The sequence below is a fragment of the Mercenaria mercenaria genome, chromosome 4 (genome assembly GCF_021730395.1).
Source record: "Mercenaria mercenaria strain notata chromosome 4, MADL_Memer_1, whole genome shotgun sequence".
NCBI classification, from domain to species: Eukaryota; Metazoa; Mollusca; class Bivalvia; order Venerida; family Veneridae; genus Mercenaria; species Mercenaria mercenaria.
Window position 1 is genome coordinate 76,025,704 of NC_069364.1, and position 19,985 is coordinate 76,045,688.

The 19,985-nt window shown below is 34.8% G+C and overlaps 1 protein-coding gene across 6 annotated transcripts in view; it reads right to left on the reverse strand.

Annotated features, from left to right (window-relative positions):
• The window catches only part of LOC123552175 (anoctamin-4-like), a 127,802-nt gene that overhangs the window by 103,050 nt on the left and 4,767 nt on the right, over positions 1–19,985 (reverse strand). For 4 of the 6 annotated variants that reach the window (XM_053541708.1, XM_053541709.1, XM_053541713.1 and 1 more), the window contains 3 exons: positions 12,611–12,757; positions 3,889–3,956; positions 1,612–1,653 (listed from right to left, as the gene is read on the reverse strand). In XM_053541708.1, the coding sequence (XP_053397683.1) occupies positions 1,612–1,653; positions 3,889–3,956; positions 12,611–12,757 (257 nt within the window). Of the gene's footprint in view, positions 1–1,611; positions 1,654–3,888; positions 3,957–12,610; positions 12,758–18,469; positions 18,497–19,985 lie in introns of all 6 variants that reach the window. The other 2 variants (XM_053541710.1, XM_053541712.1) reach the window with 2 other exon arrangements.

Genomic DNA, 19,985 nt, shown 5'->3' on the forward strand with positions numbered 1-19,985 from the left:
GGTCAAAATCAAGGTCAAATTTTATTTCGGAATACAAAACTATGCATGTGGTCCAAAGTTGAAGCCTGTACCTTCAAAAATGTGAAAGTAGGTCACTAGGTCAATGTAAAGGTCAAAGTTTGTTTCGGTACACAAAACCATGCATGTGGTCCAAATTTGAAGGCTGTAGCTTGAGAAATGTGAAAGTAGGTCACTAGGTCAAAATCAAGGTCAAATTTTATTTTGGAATACAGAACTATGCATGTGGTCCAAATTTGAAGCCTGTACCTTAAAAAATGTGAAAGTAGGTCACTAGGTCGATGTAAAGGTCAAAGTTTGTTTCGGTACAATTACCATGCAGGTGGTCCAAATTTGAAGGCTGTAGCTTGAGAAATGTGAAAGTAGGTCACTGGGTCAAAATCAAGGTCAAATTTCATTTCGGAACACGACATTATGCATGTGGTCCAAAATTTGAAGCCTGTACCTTAAAAAATGTGAAAGTAGGTCACTAGGTCAATGTCAAGGTCAAAGTTTATTTCAGTGCACAAAACTATGCATGTGGTCCAAATTTGAAGGTTGTAGCTACAGAAATGTGAAAGTAGGTCACTAGGTCAAAATCAAGGTCAACTCATGTCAAGGTTCATCTTGCCACTCAAAACCATACATGTGGTCCAAATCTGAATGTTGTAGGTTATTGACAAGAAGTTTTTATAAGCTTTTCCCTATATAAGTCTATATGAACCATGTGACCCCCAGGGCGGGGCCATATTTGACCCTAGGGGGATAATTTTAACAAACTTGGTAGAGAACCACTAGACGATGCTACATTACAAATATCAAAGCCCTAGGCTTTGTGGTTTGGACAAGAAGATTGTCAAAGTTTTTCCCTATATAAGTCTATGTAAACGATGTGACCCCCGGGGCGGGGCCATATTTGACCCTAGGGGGATAATTTGAACAATCTTAGTTGAAGACCACTAGATGATGTCACATACAAAATATCAAAGCCCTAGGCCCTGTGGTTTTGGACAAGAGGTTTTTCAAAGTTTTTCCCTATATAAGTCTATATAAACCATGCGACCCCCGGGGCGGGGCCATATTACACCCCAGGGAAATAATTTGAATCATTTTGGTAGAAGACCATTAGATGATGCTTCATACCAAATATCAAAGCCCTAGGCTCTGTGGTTTGGGGCAAGAAGATTTTCAAAGTTTTTCCCTATATAAATCTATGTAAATTATAGAAATAAACAAAGGGCCATAACTTACTAAAAATTTGTTGAACCAGTCTGATTTTCAGGGGGACACAACTAGGGTACCAATACATCATTCTGACAAAGTTTGGTCAAAATCCCCCTGGTAGTTTCTGAGGAGATGCGATAACGAGAAATTGTTAACGGAAGGACGGACGGAATGACGGACGGACGGACGGACGGAAGGACGACGGACCACGGACGCAGAGTGATTTGAATAGCCCACCATCTGATGATGGTGGGCTAAAAAAGGACCAAGTTGAAAGAAAGCTAGAAAAAAGGGCCAAGTTGAAAGCCTGTTTTGCACATTATGATATAAATATACAAGAATTTTTGTAATTCTGGCATTATGCATATATACAAAATATAAAGAAGGAACCTTAGATGGTGGCAAGAGTGTTGACTCCTCTCCAGAATTATCCTGCAGCAAAAATAGTTAAAGGGAACTTTTTCAATCAATATGTCTGGCAGTGTTTTAACATCATACAGACATTTTGGCCTACTTGGACATGCTCGAGCATTGCTAAGCTTGTTAACACTTGCTGATTTAGCCTTCAGTCCAGAGTTAAGTGTATGGAAAGTGGCACAGCTAGGAATCAGTCATTTAGTCATTTAATTCCAGCTAGGAATAAGTCATTTTATCATTAAATTTCATTTACTGACTTATTACACATGGGAGGATCACCAAATTCCTGAACAGCAACCATGGTTGACAGCTGAACAATCAAAGTAGGCCATTCAGTCCTGTTTTGTTTCCTTGCTGAATGATGGACAAATCCCTGGGTAGAACCATCAACCTTCACTTGAAAGGCTTGCATACATTAAGAATCTAATTGACCTTTGGCGAGGTCTGAAAACTATAATACAAGAGGTCATTCACTAAACCACTTGCGGCAACAACTTCTTCAACTAAATCAAACTAATAGACAGATCAATTAAACAGGGTGTAAAAGTTACTCAATATTAAGTTATAACTATTTTCTTGCCATAAGCAACAACATTTCAGTCCTAAATTTCAACTGTCATTAAGTTATACTATTAACAAAATTATATAGAAAAATAAACAATATAAAAGAAAAACAAACTTAAGAAACTACCCCTAACCCTAAGGATGCTCTTTTTCCACAGAACCTTATGCCAACACACACATTTGTGAACGATGCATTCAAAATATTTACTATGCCAATGCAGAGTTTAATTATGCAACAAAAATCCCAAAACCAAACAAGAGCTGTCGGAGGACAGCAACGCTTGACTATTTAACAGCCTTGTCGCTTGAATGAATAAGAAAGTCGAAAAAGGGGCATAATTTAGTGAAAAAGTAAAATAGGGTTATGGAACCTGCATAGTGCTTATCAGCTCATGACAGTGGACAAGTGTATGAAGGTTCAATCCATTCCCATTAGTGGGTACTAAGATACCAGCTTACATATAAGAATTTAACCCCAAAACTCCTAAGTTGAAAAAGGGGCATAATTTTGTAAAATGCAGTTGAGTTATTGACCCTTTGCACTGCATGTCATATCATGACAGTGAACAAGTGTGTGAAGTTTCAATCCTTTCCCATTAGTGGATACTGAGATACCAGCTAACACAAAAACTTAACCAAAAATTTTTATGTTGAAAAAGGGGCATAATTTTGTAAAAAAGCAAAATAAAGTTATGGGACCTGCTTTGTGCATGTCAGATCATGACAGTGAACAAGTGTGTGAAGTTTCAATCCATTCCCATTAGTGAGTACTGAGATACCAGCTTACATACAAAACCTTAACCAAAAAATTCTAAGTCAAAAAAGGGGCATAATTTTGTGAAAAAGCAAAATAGAGTTATGGAACCTGTGCAATGTAAGTCAGTTTATCACAGTAAATAAGTGTGTGAAGTTTCAATCCATTCCCACAAGTGGTTACTGAGATACCAGCTTACATACAAAACCTTAACCAAAAATTTCTAAGTCAAAAAAGGGGCATAATTTTGTAAAATAGCAAAACAGAGTTATGGAACCTGTGCAATGTAAGTCAGTTTATCACAGTGAATAAGTATGTGAAGTTTCAATCCATTCCCACAAGTGGTTGCTGAGATACCAGCTTACATACAAAACTTAACCAAATCGGGACGCGGACGCGGACCCCGACGCATGGGCGAGTCCAATAGCTCTACTATTCTATGAATAGTCGAGCTAAAAATGAAAAATGTTACGGCTAAAAAACAAGAAATAATATCACACGAGTTCAATAGACAATTAAAGTGTAAGATGAAAATAGTATGTTAGTTTAGTTAGAAAGTTCAGACAAGAATGAACAAACTTTATTCCAGTCAACAGACAGCTAGAATGAGAGACCCTAAGGCCTTCTTCAATTGTGGATGATTAACAGTTATATCAATATAAATGGACTTGTTGACAAGTTTCAAAGAACACTGCAGCCAAATTTAAAATTTTGCTTAATCCATTTGTATGAACGGATAATAATGCTTGATATATATGCATGGATCCTCAATTTCTCAACAGGTCAACCACTATCTAACAATTGAAGCAGACCTAAGTATCTACCACTTACTGCAACAGCAAACTTTTTTAAAATTAAATATAGCTTGTCTGTCAACTCTTTTCCTTAATGTTTACACACTATTAAGATCAAAGAATCTGTTTTATAATTACCCTTTTGCTTTCCAGTGGAACTTTCTCTGAAACCACTTCTGTTGGTCCATTTTCATCATTACCCACAGCTGAAAGACAATTAGACAAAAATCATTTCACTTTCAAAGTCCATACCAAAAAATGAAGACGTCTTTTTATCAGCAATATCCGACAATGTTAATTTTTTCTATGTTTTATATCAATTACTGAAACAGTTTGAATAAGCAAGAATGTAGTGTTTTTTTTTCTATATTTGTCTGCAACATTTGCCTAAACAAGTTGTTGAAATAAAAAGATGTTTTAAATGAAAATAAGCATATAAATCATGTTTATTATACTACAGAATGATTGTAAATCAATTAACCGATATATGACATGAATTCCAGAAAGGACTGCATGAAAGGACCACACCTCCTGACAATGAAACGCCTTTTTATAAACTCGCCATTTTGCAATAGTGATTACCTATCTTCATTCTTTACGCAATAACTATAATGTCCCAGAAACAAAATTTTACATAACTTAGTTGAACATGATTTTCAGCATTTCTGAAAATCATTTCTTTACAAACAGAATTTTTTTCAAAGGGGTACAACTTTTTTGAGAATATCAAAAGTATCCTGTAGTGTGGATCAGTAAAGGACAGTATCATGGTAACCGAAAACATATATTGGACAGGTAAACTGTTGCATTTATCAGCAATTGTGAGATTCAGTTTATGATGAATATTCTCTTTTTTCTAGATGAGATCATATCAAATTCAACAACATCATGCTCATTTTTTTTACAATACATGTTTCCTTTTGATTTAATTGCAAATGGCAATATGTCAAAAATTGCATACAGAGGACTTGTAGCAAAAATTATTAAATCAATAAAAAATTTAGTTACTTTTCAACTTTAGAGCTTGAACATTATTGCAAATGTATAACAAGAGCTATTACAGGCATTTTTAAGACTGTTTAGAAACAAACACTCATGTTCTAAAGTTTATACTATGACCGAACTTCAGTTTCAAAGAAAGATCATTTTTAGCAAAAATCTGTAGGTCAGCGCCTTGAACTTTTTGATTCAGACAAGATTTTTTTGCCACAGTCCCTGAGCATGTCTGAGACATTTTATTAAAGATTTATAATCCATTTCATTTTGTAAGTGCGTCCATTATCAGCAATTTGAATAACTATAAACATGCTCCTGCTATAGCAACCTCCTATATCTTTTCAAATTTTCCAGTTTTCATTAAATTAGCATCTAAATGTAAGTTTAACATAAGTTAGTGAGTGCATCTTTTCTTTATTTTCTGAGTAGATTGGCTTGTTAACATTGTCACGCTAAATCAACTTGTGCAAAATGATGAAAGGCCTTGAACAAGCTCCTATTTCAGCTGTAAATAAATTAACAATGTAAGCCACGGGAAGTAACACAGTCTAGCTGTGATATACGGTTTAGACAATCTATGCATTAAATTGAAATAGTACGAGATGGCCCCAGATTACTCGCTGGCTTGAATTGTTTTGATAGCGGGTCAACTAAGGCACATTTGTGTGAATCAAGCTAACACTTTCTTCCAAAAAGATTCTCAAACTTTCTGCTGTAGCTGCATATATGAGAAAACATGAGGCAATCTTTTCGAACATGTCAGAATCAGCACAAATTTAGTAGAAGATCACCCAAGGAATTTATGTGTGAAATTATTTAAAAAATTGGGCCAGCAGTTTCAGAGGACAAGAATTTTAAATTTTACATATAGTCATCTTAATGACACGGAAAGACACTTTAACATACAAAGTAAATCATCTGGAAAAGAAAATCACCAGGCAGTAATATTAATGCATTGAAGCTGAACGAAACAAAATAGTATATTATATATTTATTATTACTGATACTGAAACTGCAGAGGCTGTCATACCAAATGATTTTCTAAGACCTGTCATGTCTAAATGGTCTATGTTGATGCAATAAGACAACCCTGAGAAAAAAATGTTGTGTTGACTCTACAGTTTGTGATGACATTGTGCTGATTCTGTACAGGTTGTCATGGCATGTGTTGATTCTGTAAAGCTTGTTATGGTGTTGTGATGATTCTGTAAGGCTTGTTATGGTGTAGTGTTGATTCTGTAAAGCTTGTTATGACATGTGTTGATTTTGTAAAGTTTGTTATGGTGTAGTGTTGATTCTGTAAAGCTTGTTATGACATGTGTTGATTCTATAAAGTTTGTTATGGCATGCATTGATTCTGTAAGGCTTGTTATAGTGTAGTGTCAATTTTGTAAAGCTTGTTATGACATGTGTTGATTCTGTAAAGCTTGTTATGGTGTTGTGATGAATCTGTAAGGCTTGTTATGGTGTAGTGTTGATTCTGTAAAGCCTGTTATGACATGTGTTGATTCTGTAAAGTTTGTTATGGTGTAGTGTTGATTCTGTAAAGCTTGTTATGACATGTGTTGATTCTATAAAGTTTGTTATGGCATGTTTTGATTCTGTAAGGCTTGTTATAGTGTAGTGTCAATTTTTTAAAGCTTGTTATGGCATGTGTTGATTCTATAAAGCTTGTTATGGTGTAGTGTCGATTCTGTAAAGCTTGTTATGACATTTGTTAATTCTGTAAAGCTTGTTATGGCATGTTTTGATTCTGTAAGGCTTGTTATAGTGTAGTGTCAATTTTGTAAAGCTTGTTATGGCATGTGTTGATTCTGTAAAGCTTGTTATGGTGTAGTGTCGATTCTGTAAAGCTTGTTATGACATCTGTTGATTCTGTAAAGCTTGTTATGGCATGTGTTGATTCTGTAAGGCTTGTTATGGTGTAGTGTTGATTCTGTAAAGCTTGTTATGGCATGTGTTGATTCTGTAAGGCTTGTTATAGTGTAGTGTCAATTTTGTTAAGCTAAAGCTTGTTATGGCATGTGTTGATTCTATAAAGCTTGTTATGGTGTAGTGTCGATTCTGTTAAGCTTGTTATGACATGTGTTGATTCTGTAAAATTTGTTATGGCATGTGTTGATTCTGTAAGGCTTGTTATGGCATGTGTTTATTCTGTAAAGTTTGTTATGGCATGTGTTGATTCTGTAAAGATTGTTATGGCATGTGTTGATTCTGTGAAGCTTGTTATGGCATGTGTTGATTCTATAAAGTTTGTTATGGCATGTGTTGATTCTGTAAGGCTTGTTATAGTGTAGTGTCAATTTTGTAAAGCTTGTTATGGCATGTGTTGATTCTGTAAAGTTTGTTATGGTGTTGTGATGATTCTGTAAAGCTTGTTATGGTGTAGTGTCTATTCTGTAAATCTTGTTATGGCATGTGTTGATTCTGTAGGACTTGTCTACATGAAATTATTTGTGCTGATACAAGTTTGTTATTAAAGCATTTTGATTTCTTAAAATTATACAAACATAATTTAAGTTTTTAACCCATCTTTGAAAAGGCTCAATGATTGTAGTTTACAACTGTAATGACCATAAATGGAATTCATTACACAGTGGTTTGTGTTAATGAATAAACAAACATGAAAATACACCAATGCCAAACTTACATATAAGGTACTGTGAAATCATAAATATTCGTGGGGGACTAATTTTCGTGGATTTTGTTGTTGAGTAAAATTCCCATTCATCTTATGTTCAGAAGTTGAAATCCATTCATATCCCCATGAAATAGCTGCTTTGTCTAAATTGACCAAAACCATGAAATTTCATGCCCACGAAATTAAATGATTTTACAGTATATTGTATTACATTTGGGTACTGATTGTGTTACATCTTTAGATTATACAACAAGAGGACCATGATGGTCCTGAATCCCTCACCTCTTCCCACATGACCCAGTTTAGAGTATGATGTCGTTTTTTCTATTATTTGACATAGTGACCTAGTTTTTGAGTTCATGTGACCCAGTTTTGAACTTGACCTAGATATTATCAAGATAAATATTCTGACCAATTTTCATGAAGATCCATTGAAAAATATGGTCTCTAGAGAGGTCACAAGGTTTTTCTATTATTTGACCTATTGACCTAGTTTTCGAAGGTACGTGACCCTGTTTTGACCTTTACCTAGATATCATCAAGGTGAACATTCTCACTAATTTTCATGAAGATCTCATGAAAAATATGGCCTCTAGAGAGGTCACAAGGTTTTTCTATTTTTATACCTACTGGCCTAGTTTTTGACCGCACGTGACCCAGTTTCGAAACTGACTTAGATATCATCAAGGTGAACATTCAGATCAATTTTCATGAAGATCCATTGAAAAATATGGCCTCTAGAGAGGTCAAAATATTTTTCTAATTTTAGACCTACTGACCTAGTTTTTGACCGCAGTTGACCCAGTTTCAAACTTGACCTAGATATCATCAAGATGAACATTCAGACCAACTTTCATACAGATCTCATGAAAAGAATGGCCTCTAGAGAGGTCACAAGTTTTTTTTTTATTTGACCTACTGACCTAGTTCTTTAAGGCACGTGACCAAGTTTCAAACTTGACCTAGATATCATCAAGGTGAACATTCTGACCAATTTTTATGAAGATCCATTCAAGGGTATGGCCTTCAGACCAACTTTCATACAGATCTCATGAAAAGTATGGCCTCTAGAGAGGTCACAAGTTTTTTTTTATTTGACCTACTGACCTAGTTCTTTAAGGCACGTGACCCAGTTTCAAACTTGACCTAGGTATTATCAAGATAAAAATTCTGACCAATTTTCATGAAGATCCATTGAAAAATATGGTCTCTAGAGAGGTCACAAGGTTTTTCTATTATTTGACCTACTGACCTAGTTTTCGAAGGTACGTGACCCTGTTTTGAACTTTACCTAGATATCATCAAGGTGAACATTCTCACTAATTTTCATGAAGATCTCATGAAAAATATGGCCTCTAGAGCGGTCACAAGGTTTTTCTATTTTTATACCTACTGACCTAGTTTTTGACCGCACGTGACCTGGTTTCGAAACTGACCTAGATATCATCAAGGTGAACATTCAGATCAATTTTCATGAAGATCCATTGAAAAATATGGCCTCTAGAGAGGTCAAAAGATTTTAATAATTTTAGACCTACTGACCTAGCTTTTTACCGCATGTGACCCAGTTTCAAACTTGACCTAAATATCATCAAGATGAACATTCAGACCAACTTCAATACAGATCCCATGAAAAGTATGGCCTCTAGAGAGGTCACAAGGTTTTTTTTATTATTTGACCTACTGACCTAGTTTTTTAAGGCACCTGACCCAGTTTCAAACCTGATCTAGATATCATCAAGGTGAACATTCTGACCAATTTTCATGAAGATCCATTGACAAGTATGGCCTCTAGAGAGGTCACAAGGTTTTTCTATTTTTAGACCTACTGACCTAGTTTTTGACCGCAGTTGACCCAGTTTCGAACTTGACTTAGATATCATCAAGATGAACATTCAGACCAATTTTCATACAGATCCTGTGAAAAATATGGCCTTTAGAGAGGTCACAAGGTTTTTCTATTATTTGACCTACTGACCTAGTTTTTGAAGGCATGTGACCCACTTTCGAACTCAGGGCACTAGACAACTTTTGGGGACAGGTACCCATACCCTCATGAAGGGGAATTTTTCGTCGTTTTAAGACAAAAACGGGAATTTTTAGCCATGTGTACGTTGTGACTTTCACACTTATTAATACCACTCTTTTCTATCATTTAGCTATATTTTCTGACAAATACCAACAAATAATTATGCAAATATTGTTCTTCTATATTTTTTTCTTCTTAAACTTCCATTTATCAAAACTTTTGACATGATGTTTAACCCATGGTGACTGTTACATCCAACCTTATATTTCAATTTTTCTACTCTCTGAAGTAAAATGGCCAATGGCCTTCTCAAGCTGAGTGTCATTTATCATTTATTTTAGTTCTTAATAAAATTTCATTTAAAATAAAGTTATTTATGGTTAAATAATTTATAAACTGTCTTAAGTATTACTCTTTACCACTGATCTGTGAGCTTCAACTTGCCAAACTGAAGACAAACCATTTAGTTCAGTAGGTTAAAGTAACTACAAACAATTTGAAAGGTCTAACATGAGAATATAAACACCTGAAATAAGAAGTAGAACAAGACTCAGGCTCGCATGACACAGCTTTGCGTTTATCAGAAATTATCATGACTGCTTGAACTGGGCACGACTTCCGTAGATTCTTTAGAATCTTGCGAGGTTGTAGTGCTTGTTGTAGGATAGGATGGGTTTTCTAATGCTTCTAGACTTTTCTGTTTAAATAAAATGTCGATTTTCTTACAACTTTCTGAGGTTTTTGATGTGATTTTTCTTCTGTAGTGTTTCTGATGATGCAACATTTTTATTTGGCAAAGGCGATATCCGAAAATTCCGAATGTATCTGTACCCGCTTTGTTACGAGAGAATTCATTGGACAGTCTATTAAGGGGAGAAGACTCGTGAATGTTTATATTGGTTTCGTACTCAAAAAGGTTCGCCAACGAGTAATTACGTACATTTTCGGGAGTTTCCTTTCAATTTTTTTTGGGTGTTTTCGAGGGGAATTTTTTTCTGAGAAAGGGGAAAAAAACATATTATTTTGAGAGGGGAATGGGGCTGATATTCGGCTCCAAAAACAGCCAAACGAGTGCCCTGGAACTTGACCTAGATATCATCAAGATGAACATTCAGACCAACTTTCGTACAGATCCCATGAAAAATATGGCCTCTAGAGAGGTCACAAGGTTTTTCTATTATATGACCTGCTGACCTAGTTTTTGATGGCACGTGACCCAGTTTCGAACTTGACCTAGATATCATCAAGATGAACACTCAGACTAATTTTCATACAGATCCCATGAAAAATATGGCCTTTAGAGAGGTCACAAGGTTTTCCTATTATTTGACCTACTGACCTAGTTTTTGACGGCACGTGACCCAGTTTCGAACTTGGCCTAGATATCATCAAGGTGAACGTTCTGACCAATTTTCAGGAAAATCTTGTGAAATATATGGCCTCTAGAGAGGTCACAAGGTTTTTCTATTTTTAGACCTACTGACCTAGTTTTTGACCGCACATGACCCAGTTTCGAACTTGACCTAGATATCATCAAGGTGAACATTCTGACCAATTTTCATGAAGATCTTGTGAAATATATGGCCTCTAGAGAGGTCACAAGGTTTTTCTATTTTTAGACCTACTGACCTAGTTTTTGAAGGCATGTGACCCAGTTTCGAACTTGGCCTAGATATCATCAAGATGAACGTTCTGACCAACTTTCATAAAGATCCCATGAAAAATGTGACCTCTAGAGTGGTCACAAGCAAAAGTTTACGCACGCACGCACGCACGCACTGACGCACGGACGGACGACGGACACCGCGCGATCACAAAAGCTCACCTTGTCACTTTGTGACAGGTGAGCTAAAAAACGATGTCATACTCAGTTCAAAACTGGGTCATGTGGGGACAGGTGAGCGATTCAAGACCATCATGGTCCTCTTGTTTGATGGATGTGAGCAAATCCAAAACAATTGTAAGAATGGCAGTGGTTTAATGTGGCCCCTACTCAACCTGGTGGTGGCCAGTTTAAAACCTGCTGTGGTCAAGGTGTTTTTCCAAGAGGCAGACCCAAGAGTACTGACTTTTCATTTAATTCCAAGTCAAGCTATATTATAAAACAAGAGCACCGCCTTGCGGGTGCTGACGCTCATCTGATTTTTTTTGTGTAATAGAAATATTGTCCTACCCACGATTTTCTAAGTATAAAATGGGCCATCATTCTTGCAAAAAGCAGGATAGAGTTATGTTTCTTGATGTACAGTGTCCACTTATGATGGTGAAAAACTGTTGCAAGTTTTAAAGCAAAAGCTTTGATAGTTTATGAGAAAAGTCAACTTAAACATAATACTCAACCAAGAAAATGATTTTCTAAGTCCAAAAGGGGCAATAAATATTGCAAAAAGCAGGATGGAGTTATGTTGCTTGCTATACAGGGTCAGCTTATGATGGTGAACAAGTGTTGCAAGTTTCAAAGCAATAGCTTTGATAGTTTAAGAGAAAAAGTTGACCTAAACATAAAACTTAACCAAGAAATCTGATATTTTCTAAGTCCAAAAGGGGCCATAAATCTTGCAAAAAGCAGGATGGAGTTATGTTTCTTGCTGTACAGGGTCAGCTTATGATGGTGAACAAGTGTTGCAAGTTTTAAAGCAATAGCTTTGATAGTTTAGGATAAAAGCTGACCTAAACATAAAACTTAACCAAGAAAACTGATTTTCTAAGTTCAAAAGGGGCAATAATTCTTGCAAAAAGCAAGATGGAGTTATGTTTCTTGATGTACAGGGTCTGCTTATGATGGTGAACAAGTATTCCAAGTTTCAAAGCAATAGCTTTGATAGTTTAGGAGAAAAGTTGACCTAAACATAAAACTTAACCAAGAAATCTGATATTTTCTAAGTACAAAAGGGGCCATAAATCTTGCAAAAAGCAAGATGGAGTTATGTTTCTTGCTATACAGGGTCAGCTTATGATGGTGAACAAGTATTCTAAGTTTCAAAGCAATAGCTTTGATAGTTTAGGAGAAAAGCTGACCTAAACATAAAACTTAACCAGGCAACGCCGACGCCGACGCCGACAACCGCTCAAGTGATGACAATAACTCATCATTTTTTTTCAAAAAATCAGATGAGCTAATAATTTAAATAAGCTATAACTGTTTTTCAGTCACTGACTCTTCAATAAAATTTAATTTAAAGTAAATGCCTTACTCTGCATCTCAAAGCCTATAGGTTTTGCTTGTGCAGAAGTGTCTTCAAATCCTATAGGATTCACTGGACCTGGTGCTGGTTCCCCAACTGATGGATACAAATTACCAGGTGGGTTCGGGGGCGGGTAGGGTGCTGGAGTTACCGTTGCTGAAATATAGAAATAGTCATATATTTTTTCTCATCTTCAAAACTTAGAACATTGAATAATGCGATATTACATTTAAAGGCACTAGAAATGACCAATCTCAGTCAATGACGAGCTATATGAATCAATATAATGAACATTAGTATGAAATGCTGTATTTTTAAACTGCTTGCATCCCTACTGGGATTAACTCTTTGAATATCCATTAAATGTTCAAATAATCATAAAGAGATTTTAAGAACACAAAGAAAAGAATTAATGCACTGGATATCTGAAAAACAAAGAACAATCATGAAACAATGCTATTATACTAAACCAATTAAACAATGATTAGAGATAATCATGTAAGTGCAAAAGAACTTTGTTTTATGTCAGATTAAAATTGTTAAACACATCAAATTATCTTTGTATGTGTCACTAATAAGGCATCAATCTCGTCATTTTTTCTTTAATTATGACTTTTCAAAATTTGTAAATTAAATTCTGTTTTAGCTTTAACTACACTGAATTTCAACCTAAAAAGATGCTAAAAACAAGACTACTGCACCAAGCAATAAAATGTCCCTACTGGAAGGTGCTATAGATAAGCCTTGCAACCTAATTTTTAGATAAATGCCCTGCAAATTGTCAATATAGCTTTCTTTGTACAATGTACTTTTAATCATTACCACAGGATTCATATTTTGTCATATCATTTTTTTTTAGATAGACCTACAGCGGGAAGGCAAACAATAAATCTCTTCAAATGAAAATGGTGATTGCAACACTGTCTGTGCTATTTACTGATAAAAATACATTCTAAAAAACGGCCTAATAGTATTTTAATGGGCCATGAATGCAAACCATACTGGGCCAGTGTACAAGTCGATAACTGCATGACCAGAGTACAATAATAAAATAGAAAGCCTGTATTTAATTTTCAGATGCTAATATCTCCCTCATGAATACTGACAATTATTGATGTGTCCCTAGCTAATTGTCAACAACAGCTTAGCTAAATGTCACATCTCCATATAAACTGTAGCCTAACAATTAATATCATCATACAGAAACATAATTGTCCGTAATATCTATCAGTATATTTTTGCAATTATGCCGATGCTTTGATAATATGCTGATGTTATAACAAAAATTATCCTTGTATAACAATGAGTAACCTCTTGTGGTATAGAAGTATTAGAACCACAAATCTAGGTTTAAACTGGTCCATCTCATTATGCATTATTCATAACCATTTTGGAGGTAAAGGTTCCCGTGAGTATACACCTGAGACACTGAAGAACCAAAGATGCTACTAAAACATGCTACTAAAACATTATCATGCTTGCAACCAGTTTCTGAGAACTTTATCATGTATGAGCAGCATCCCAACATCCTGTTTTACAAATATTTTACAACACTGATACCGGTAATTCACTTTATTATATACTTATATAAATTCTAAAAAAACACTGGCTTTTATTTCACAATTAAATATGAGCAGGCAGAAAAAAATTCTGTATTGTACCTTTTGTATTGTATGCTGCCAGACTACTTTCATTAATATGCATGACCTGACACAGTTCTATAAATAGCACACATAAAAACATCACTTAGTTCCATTTTAATATCGATAAACATTGAAGATTTTGTTCAATAACAAAACAGCAAACAAGAAGTTAGATCTCGAGGTATATAATAAAAGGGTTGCTATAACAGTAGATAGATCTGGGATTTTGTATTCGGCTCTCGTGGATTTTGCAAGGTCGGATCACACCCAGCACTTGTCTGCCTCGTGAGATCCAATCTGGCAAAAATCCACTCGAGCCGAATACAGCATCCCAGATCAAGTTAGTTATAATAACCCTATTTTACCTTTTACATCCCTAGGTAAAAAATTGAAATCTGTGAAAAGATACTTTGGAAGCACAGGAAGCAACCAAGTACCAAAATAACAGTTTGAATGAGTCTCATCATGACAGGCAATGAAATGCAACACCCCTCACGCATGTAAAGCGGAATTCTGTTATAATAGAACTGAATGTTCTCCATGGCACTTAAAAAAAGACAACCAAGTGAAATTAGTATAGACCAAGTCTGTTCACGAGAGGTAATAACAGGGGCAACACCCCTCACGACCCCTAGCACCAGCTAAAAGAGTCAAAGTATTATGGGGATAACTTATAAGTGAAAAATTTACATAATCTCTGTATGAGAAACTTTAAAACATATCCTGCCAACATTACATTGTTTCAACATCAGTTTTCTGTATTTTAAGTTATCTTGGACTTTGCACTACCAGTACTGACTAGCTGTCCCCTTCAGTGGCAACCTTCCCTAACCCATCAAGTGGTACTGGATGAATGACTTCAGCAATACTGTCTTCTATTAAAGCAAACAGTTCAGAGCTGGGGTTCAAACGCTTCACCTTTTATTAAAAGTCTGGTGTTCTTTGAACTTTAGACAAATGGACACCCTGTACTGGCAAATCATGATGATAATTACAGTTCATAAGACCAAGACACTAACAACAAAAATATCTGACAGACAATCTGACTTAGGTACTTGATCTTCTAAACGAAGATCTGAGAACGACCCATTCACATACACCTTCTGTACATTTTGGATTTCCATTATTGCTATTTTTATTTTAACCAATCAGACGACTTGTTCGAATGTCAAAGAGTAAGAAAAATGTGCAATCATTCCAGGGCTCGAACACGGTACCCCTCACTTACAAAGCAAGTGGCCTACCGACTGACCTAACCGGCTATCTGACACATTCCGACTTAAGAATTGTAAATATCAAAAGTCAAGGATACAGGCAGATTTGCAAAATGTTGTAAGTTAAGCTCTGACTGGCTAGCGAAAGGGTCATCAGAACGAGGCTATGAATAGGTCGTTCTCAGATCCTATGCGTAGCGTAATAGGAGATGTACTTTAGTCAGATTGATCTGACAGATATCTATGGTTACAGAATAAACATTGCTCAGGAGAGAATAACAGTTTATGCTATCACAGAATGAGGAAGTGTATATAGATCTAATCCTGATAAGCCTGGAAATGTTGGAGCAGATTTTCCATGGAGAATTCTTGAGGCAAAACTCATGATGATTTCTTAATCATGTTACGAGTTATGAAAAATGTATCATACTTTGCTTGTTACTTTATATTTTACAATACAATATTTGTGATATTGTTTAGTTTCTACACTAAATTTGAAAGGAGGAGGGGTATAAATATAAATACCCGGTACTGGTAAAACCTGCATCAATAATCCATAATAAAACAAAATTTGAAAAAGAAAGTTTGTTTGATTTTGTTGTGTATTTTACAGATAACCAGCTAGCTGCCTCTCAGTTTCCAGATCAATGTGTTGTCAATAACCACTGAGTAAAGCTAATGTATTTCGTGCCAGCTTTATTCATGTTCATGACCTAATTAGTTTTCCTGTTAAAAAAGAAGTCTGAAAATTGTGACATAACTGATGTCATTAAGCAACAAAATCACCATTAGATAATACAGACTTTTTGCTTAATTTACATAAAGCATAATAATACCTTACAAGAAGTTAGTATACTAGTATCCTTGTAAAAGCTAGCATCTATATAGGGTACATCCATACACAGAAAGGCACTGATGTGCTTTAGATGTACCACCTAAGTATATCCTTTTGGTCGGAATAACATTTCTGTCTATGTAATGTTAAGTATTAAAATAACAATCAATGAATCATTTAATCTTCTAATCTTGCTGTCACACCCCATAATACTGATAATACTCACATAAAAATATTGATTTATCACAGTCTTGGATAGAAGAAGCCTTAAAGGGACTAACCCACACATTTAAGGTGAAAGTATTTCTCTCAAAAATCCATAGAAAGTGAGAAGTGGTACTCTGAAAATGACTAGTGGTACAAATTACTGACATAAGATTTTTGCAAGATACTCTTATAAATAACCAAAAATATTGTGCAGATGGTAGTAAACCCTTGCAACACTTTTGAAATAGTACAGAAAATTTACATTCTTCTTGCATTTGTACCAATATCTAACTTTTTTTAATATTTTCACCCATTTTATCTGTTTTCAGTGTCGTATATGCATTCTATGCCAAACTTGGTGGAAATGAACATACTGAAAAATTTCACCTAAACTATGGGCGAGTAGCTTTAAAATATTTTAAAGATGGCCGGTATACACAAAAATAGGTTAGATTATTATAGAGGGTATTTATTATGTATACTGTAACAATTATACCCTATATCCTAGAGAGAGTGGGTGAGGAGTTTATTTAGGAGCCTAATTTCATTAAAGAAATTAATGAACCATTTAACACAACTTGTAATGATTTACAATTACCATAACAATTTTACCAAATTATCATGCTGAAACTCAACAACATTCTTTCAAACTATATTCAAGATGGAAAAGTACAATGTGTGTGTGTGTGTTGTGTTTTTTTTTGCTCTTTTTATTTTACCTTGGTGGAGGGGTGGTGAGAGACAGAGTTTATATGAAGAATGCAGTATATATCCATTAGGTTTATATATGATTTTGATTATAACATTATTATGCTCTAAAAAGAATAAAATGGCCTGTATCATATCAAATAAAAGCTATATCAATATTTTACTCTGTCAAAAAGATGGGCTGTATTTACTTATCTCTTGTATATATAACATATAATACAAACAAACATACATCATCACCTACAACATGTAAAACAGCTAGTTTTGAACTTGTCTGCCGCTAACTATATCCAGAAGGACATACTTAAGCAATTATATTTGTACATACTTGTGTAGGCAAGCTTCACCATTGAAATAAGCAAACATGACTGTTTTCAAACTGGTAGTTGTTTGAAAAATTTGTTTAACATGTCCAACTATAAGGATATTCAGTATGATATCCATCTTGATAACCTGACAAAATTTTATCAAGAGGTGTGGGAGGATTAAGTTGAGAGTAAGAGTGGGTTTTCATGTCCGTAAATCAGTTCGAAAAAAATGCCTCATGCTTCTTAAAAAACTGATACATCAATAATTATTGCAAAAATTCCACATTCTCAACTTAAAGAAAAAAATGATTTCAAACAGAATGCCCAGGACTGGTCAACATCTCAATTGTCTGTATAAAAAGATATCATTTTACATGATCATTCATAGCATTTCTGCAAAGTCATGGTAGGTGATTTTTCTTAGCTTAAAGGCTGATCATAATGCCTTAAATTGTATAAAATGTGGCTTCCATAATTTCTGTTTAATATGAACATAAAATTCATATTCAATTTCTTGTTAAAAATCCTATTTCCAATAAATGCTTTCTTTTAAATACCATTTGTCGAAAGTTTGAATATTGCTGAATATACTAGAACGTTTTGATGACTCTATTGTTTTTTATTACCTCCCTTTATGGCTCTATGTGCAATATTAAAAGTAGTGCTTTTCTGACCATGTAATTACGTATAACATCTATTTGGAAAGCTGTTTACTCTGTTTTTAGGATAAAAATTTAAAGCATTACGGACCTTTAAATCTACTTAAAAACAATGACTGAAATTATTACATTGTAATTAGAATTAAGGTGTCAATTCTTGTGCAGATATATAACAAACACCAACAATTAAGTCATGACCCAGTTTTAAAAATAGGTCACTGTAATATCAACAAGAACAATAAACAATGCTTGATAAACAAATCAAACCTTGTACATAAACAATTACAATATTACCTGAATGAAAATGCATGTCTACATATCCTGAAGAGAGATTAATATGTCGCTTATGACAGCCAAAAATGTGAAACAATATTGATCAAATCTCATAATTTGCCATAAAGAATGATTTGATGTTAAACTACACAATAAAATCCCTCAGATAACGACAATGTTACCTAACTGCTGTCATAATGTCACAGATATGAGTCAATGATTAGTGTTACTGCTCTAGAAACACATATAAACATATCCTTCCTTGTATATATTGTAGCACATATTACATATACATGAAAACACCTTTTCACACTATCAATATCTATCACATTTTCTACTAACAGCAATAGTTCATTCCAGTTCATTATCACCGTGGAAACGGTTTTCCTACTTTATTTTCTACAACTGCTCAAATATTGTTTTAATTCCACAGAACTATCTACCCATATCTCTGTCTTAAAGACATGTATCTTGTGAATATGATACATGTACAAAATGTTCGTTGAAGTTTGAGACAGTCATATATAATTTACAACTACTTCTGTATTAAGTGTGCCATAAATTAATTGTCTACATGTTGACTTGCGTCTGAAAGAAAATACAGTTATCAACAAAGCATTGGTGCAGCTTATGCAAGAGAACAACAGTTACTTTATTCATGTTGCTCAGCTTATAAATGGCCAAAGCTAAAGCTCATCTTACAAAAGCTTAACCCTTACCCTACTAAATTTCTATAATGAACTTGTCCATCTTTCAATTTGGACAGTACCATTAACTGTTATAAGGAGTGCTTACCAAAAAGATTAAGTAACTGACTGAATGAAGAACAGTGCAGATCATGATCAGACTGCATGGATGTGCAGGCTGATCTTGATCTGCACAGGTTGCAAAGGCAGACTCAATCATGCCCAGCATGATAAGGGTTAACTTGACTTATATCCAGTAAAGTTTTACTAACAACAGCTTAAGCTCCTTTCAACATGTCTGGCCTAAAAGACTGTTTTGTTTTACAGTAAAGGGTAACATCTACAAAAAGAAAACACTTTTTATTCAGAGTCAGTGTTACTGATCCCCTTATTTGATATTTAAACAGTGGGGTATACCAGCCATTGGTTCTATAAGCTAGAGACATTTCCTATTAATGTACCGTTGAAACTCAATACTTCAAACTTACTTATCTCAAAATATGGGTTATCTTGAAGATATTTTTCAAGTCTCATCCTAAAAATACCTGCACAAAATATCTTTTAAAGTCCAATTTCAACTAGAAGATGCTTTTGTAGAAAAGCGCATGTCTCCCCCAATGTATAGTAGTAGTAATAGGCAAGAAATCAATAGGGGACAGGAGTGAAAGTCAAAGAGACACTGATGGTTGGCTGCAATAGGGATCACCTACTCGGTATGTCCAATCATCCCACAAGTTTCAACATTCTGGGCCTAGTGGTTCTCAAGTTATGCCTTATGGATTGGAAACGGTTTTCCATGTTCTGGCCCCTGTGACCTTGACTTTGATCAAGTGACCCCAAAATCAATAGAG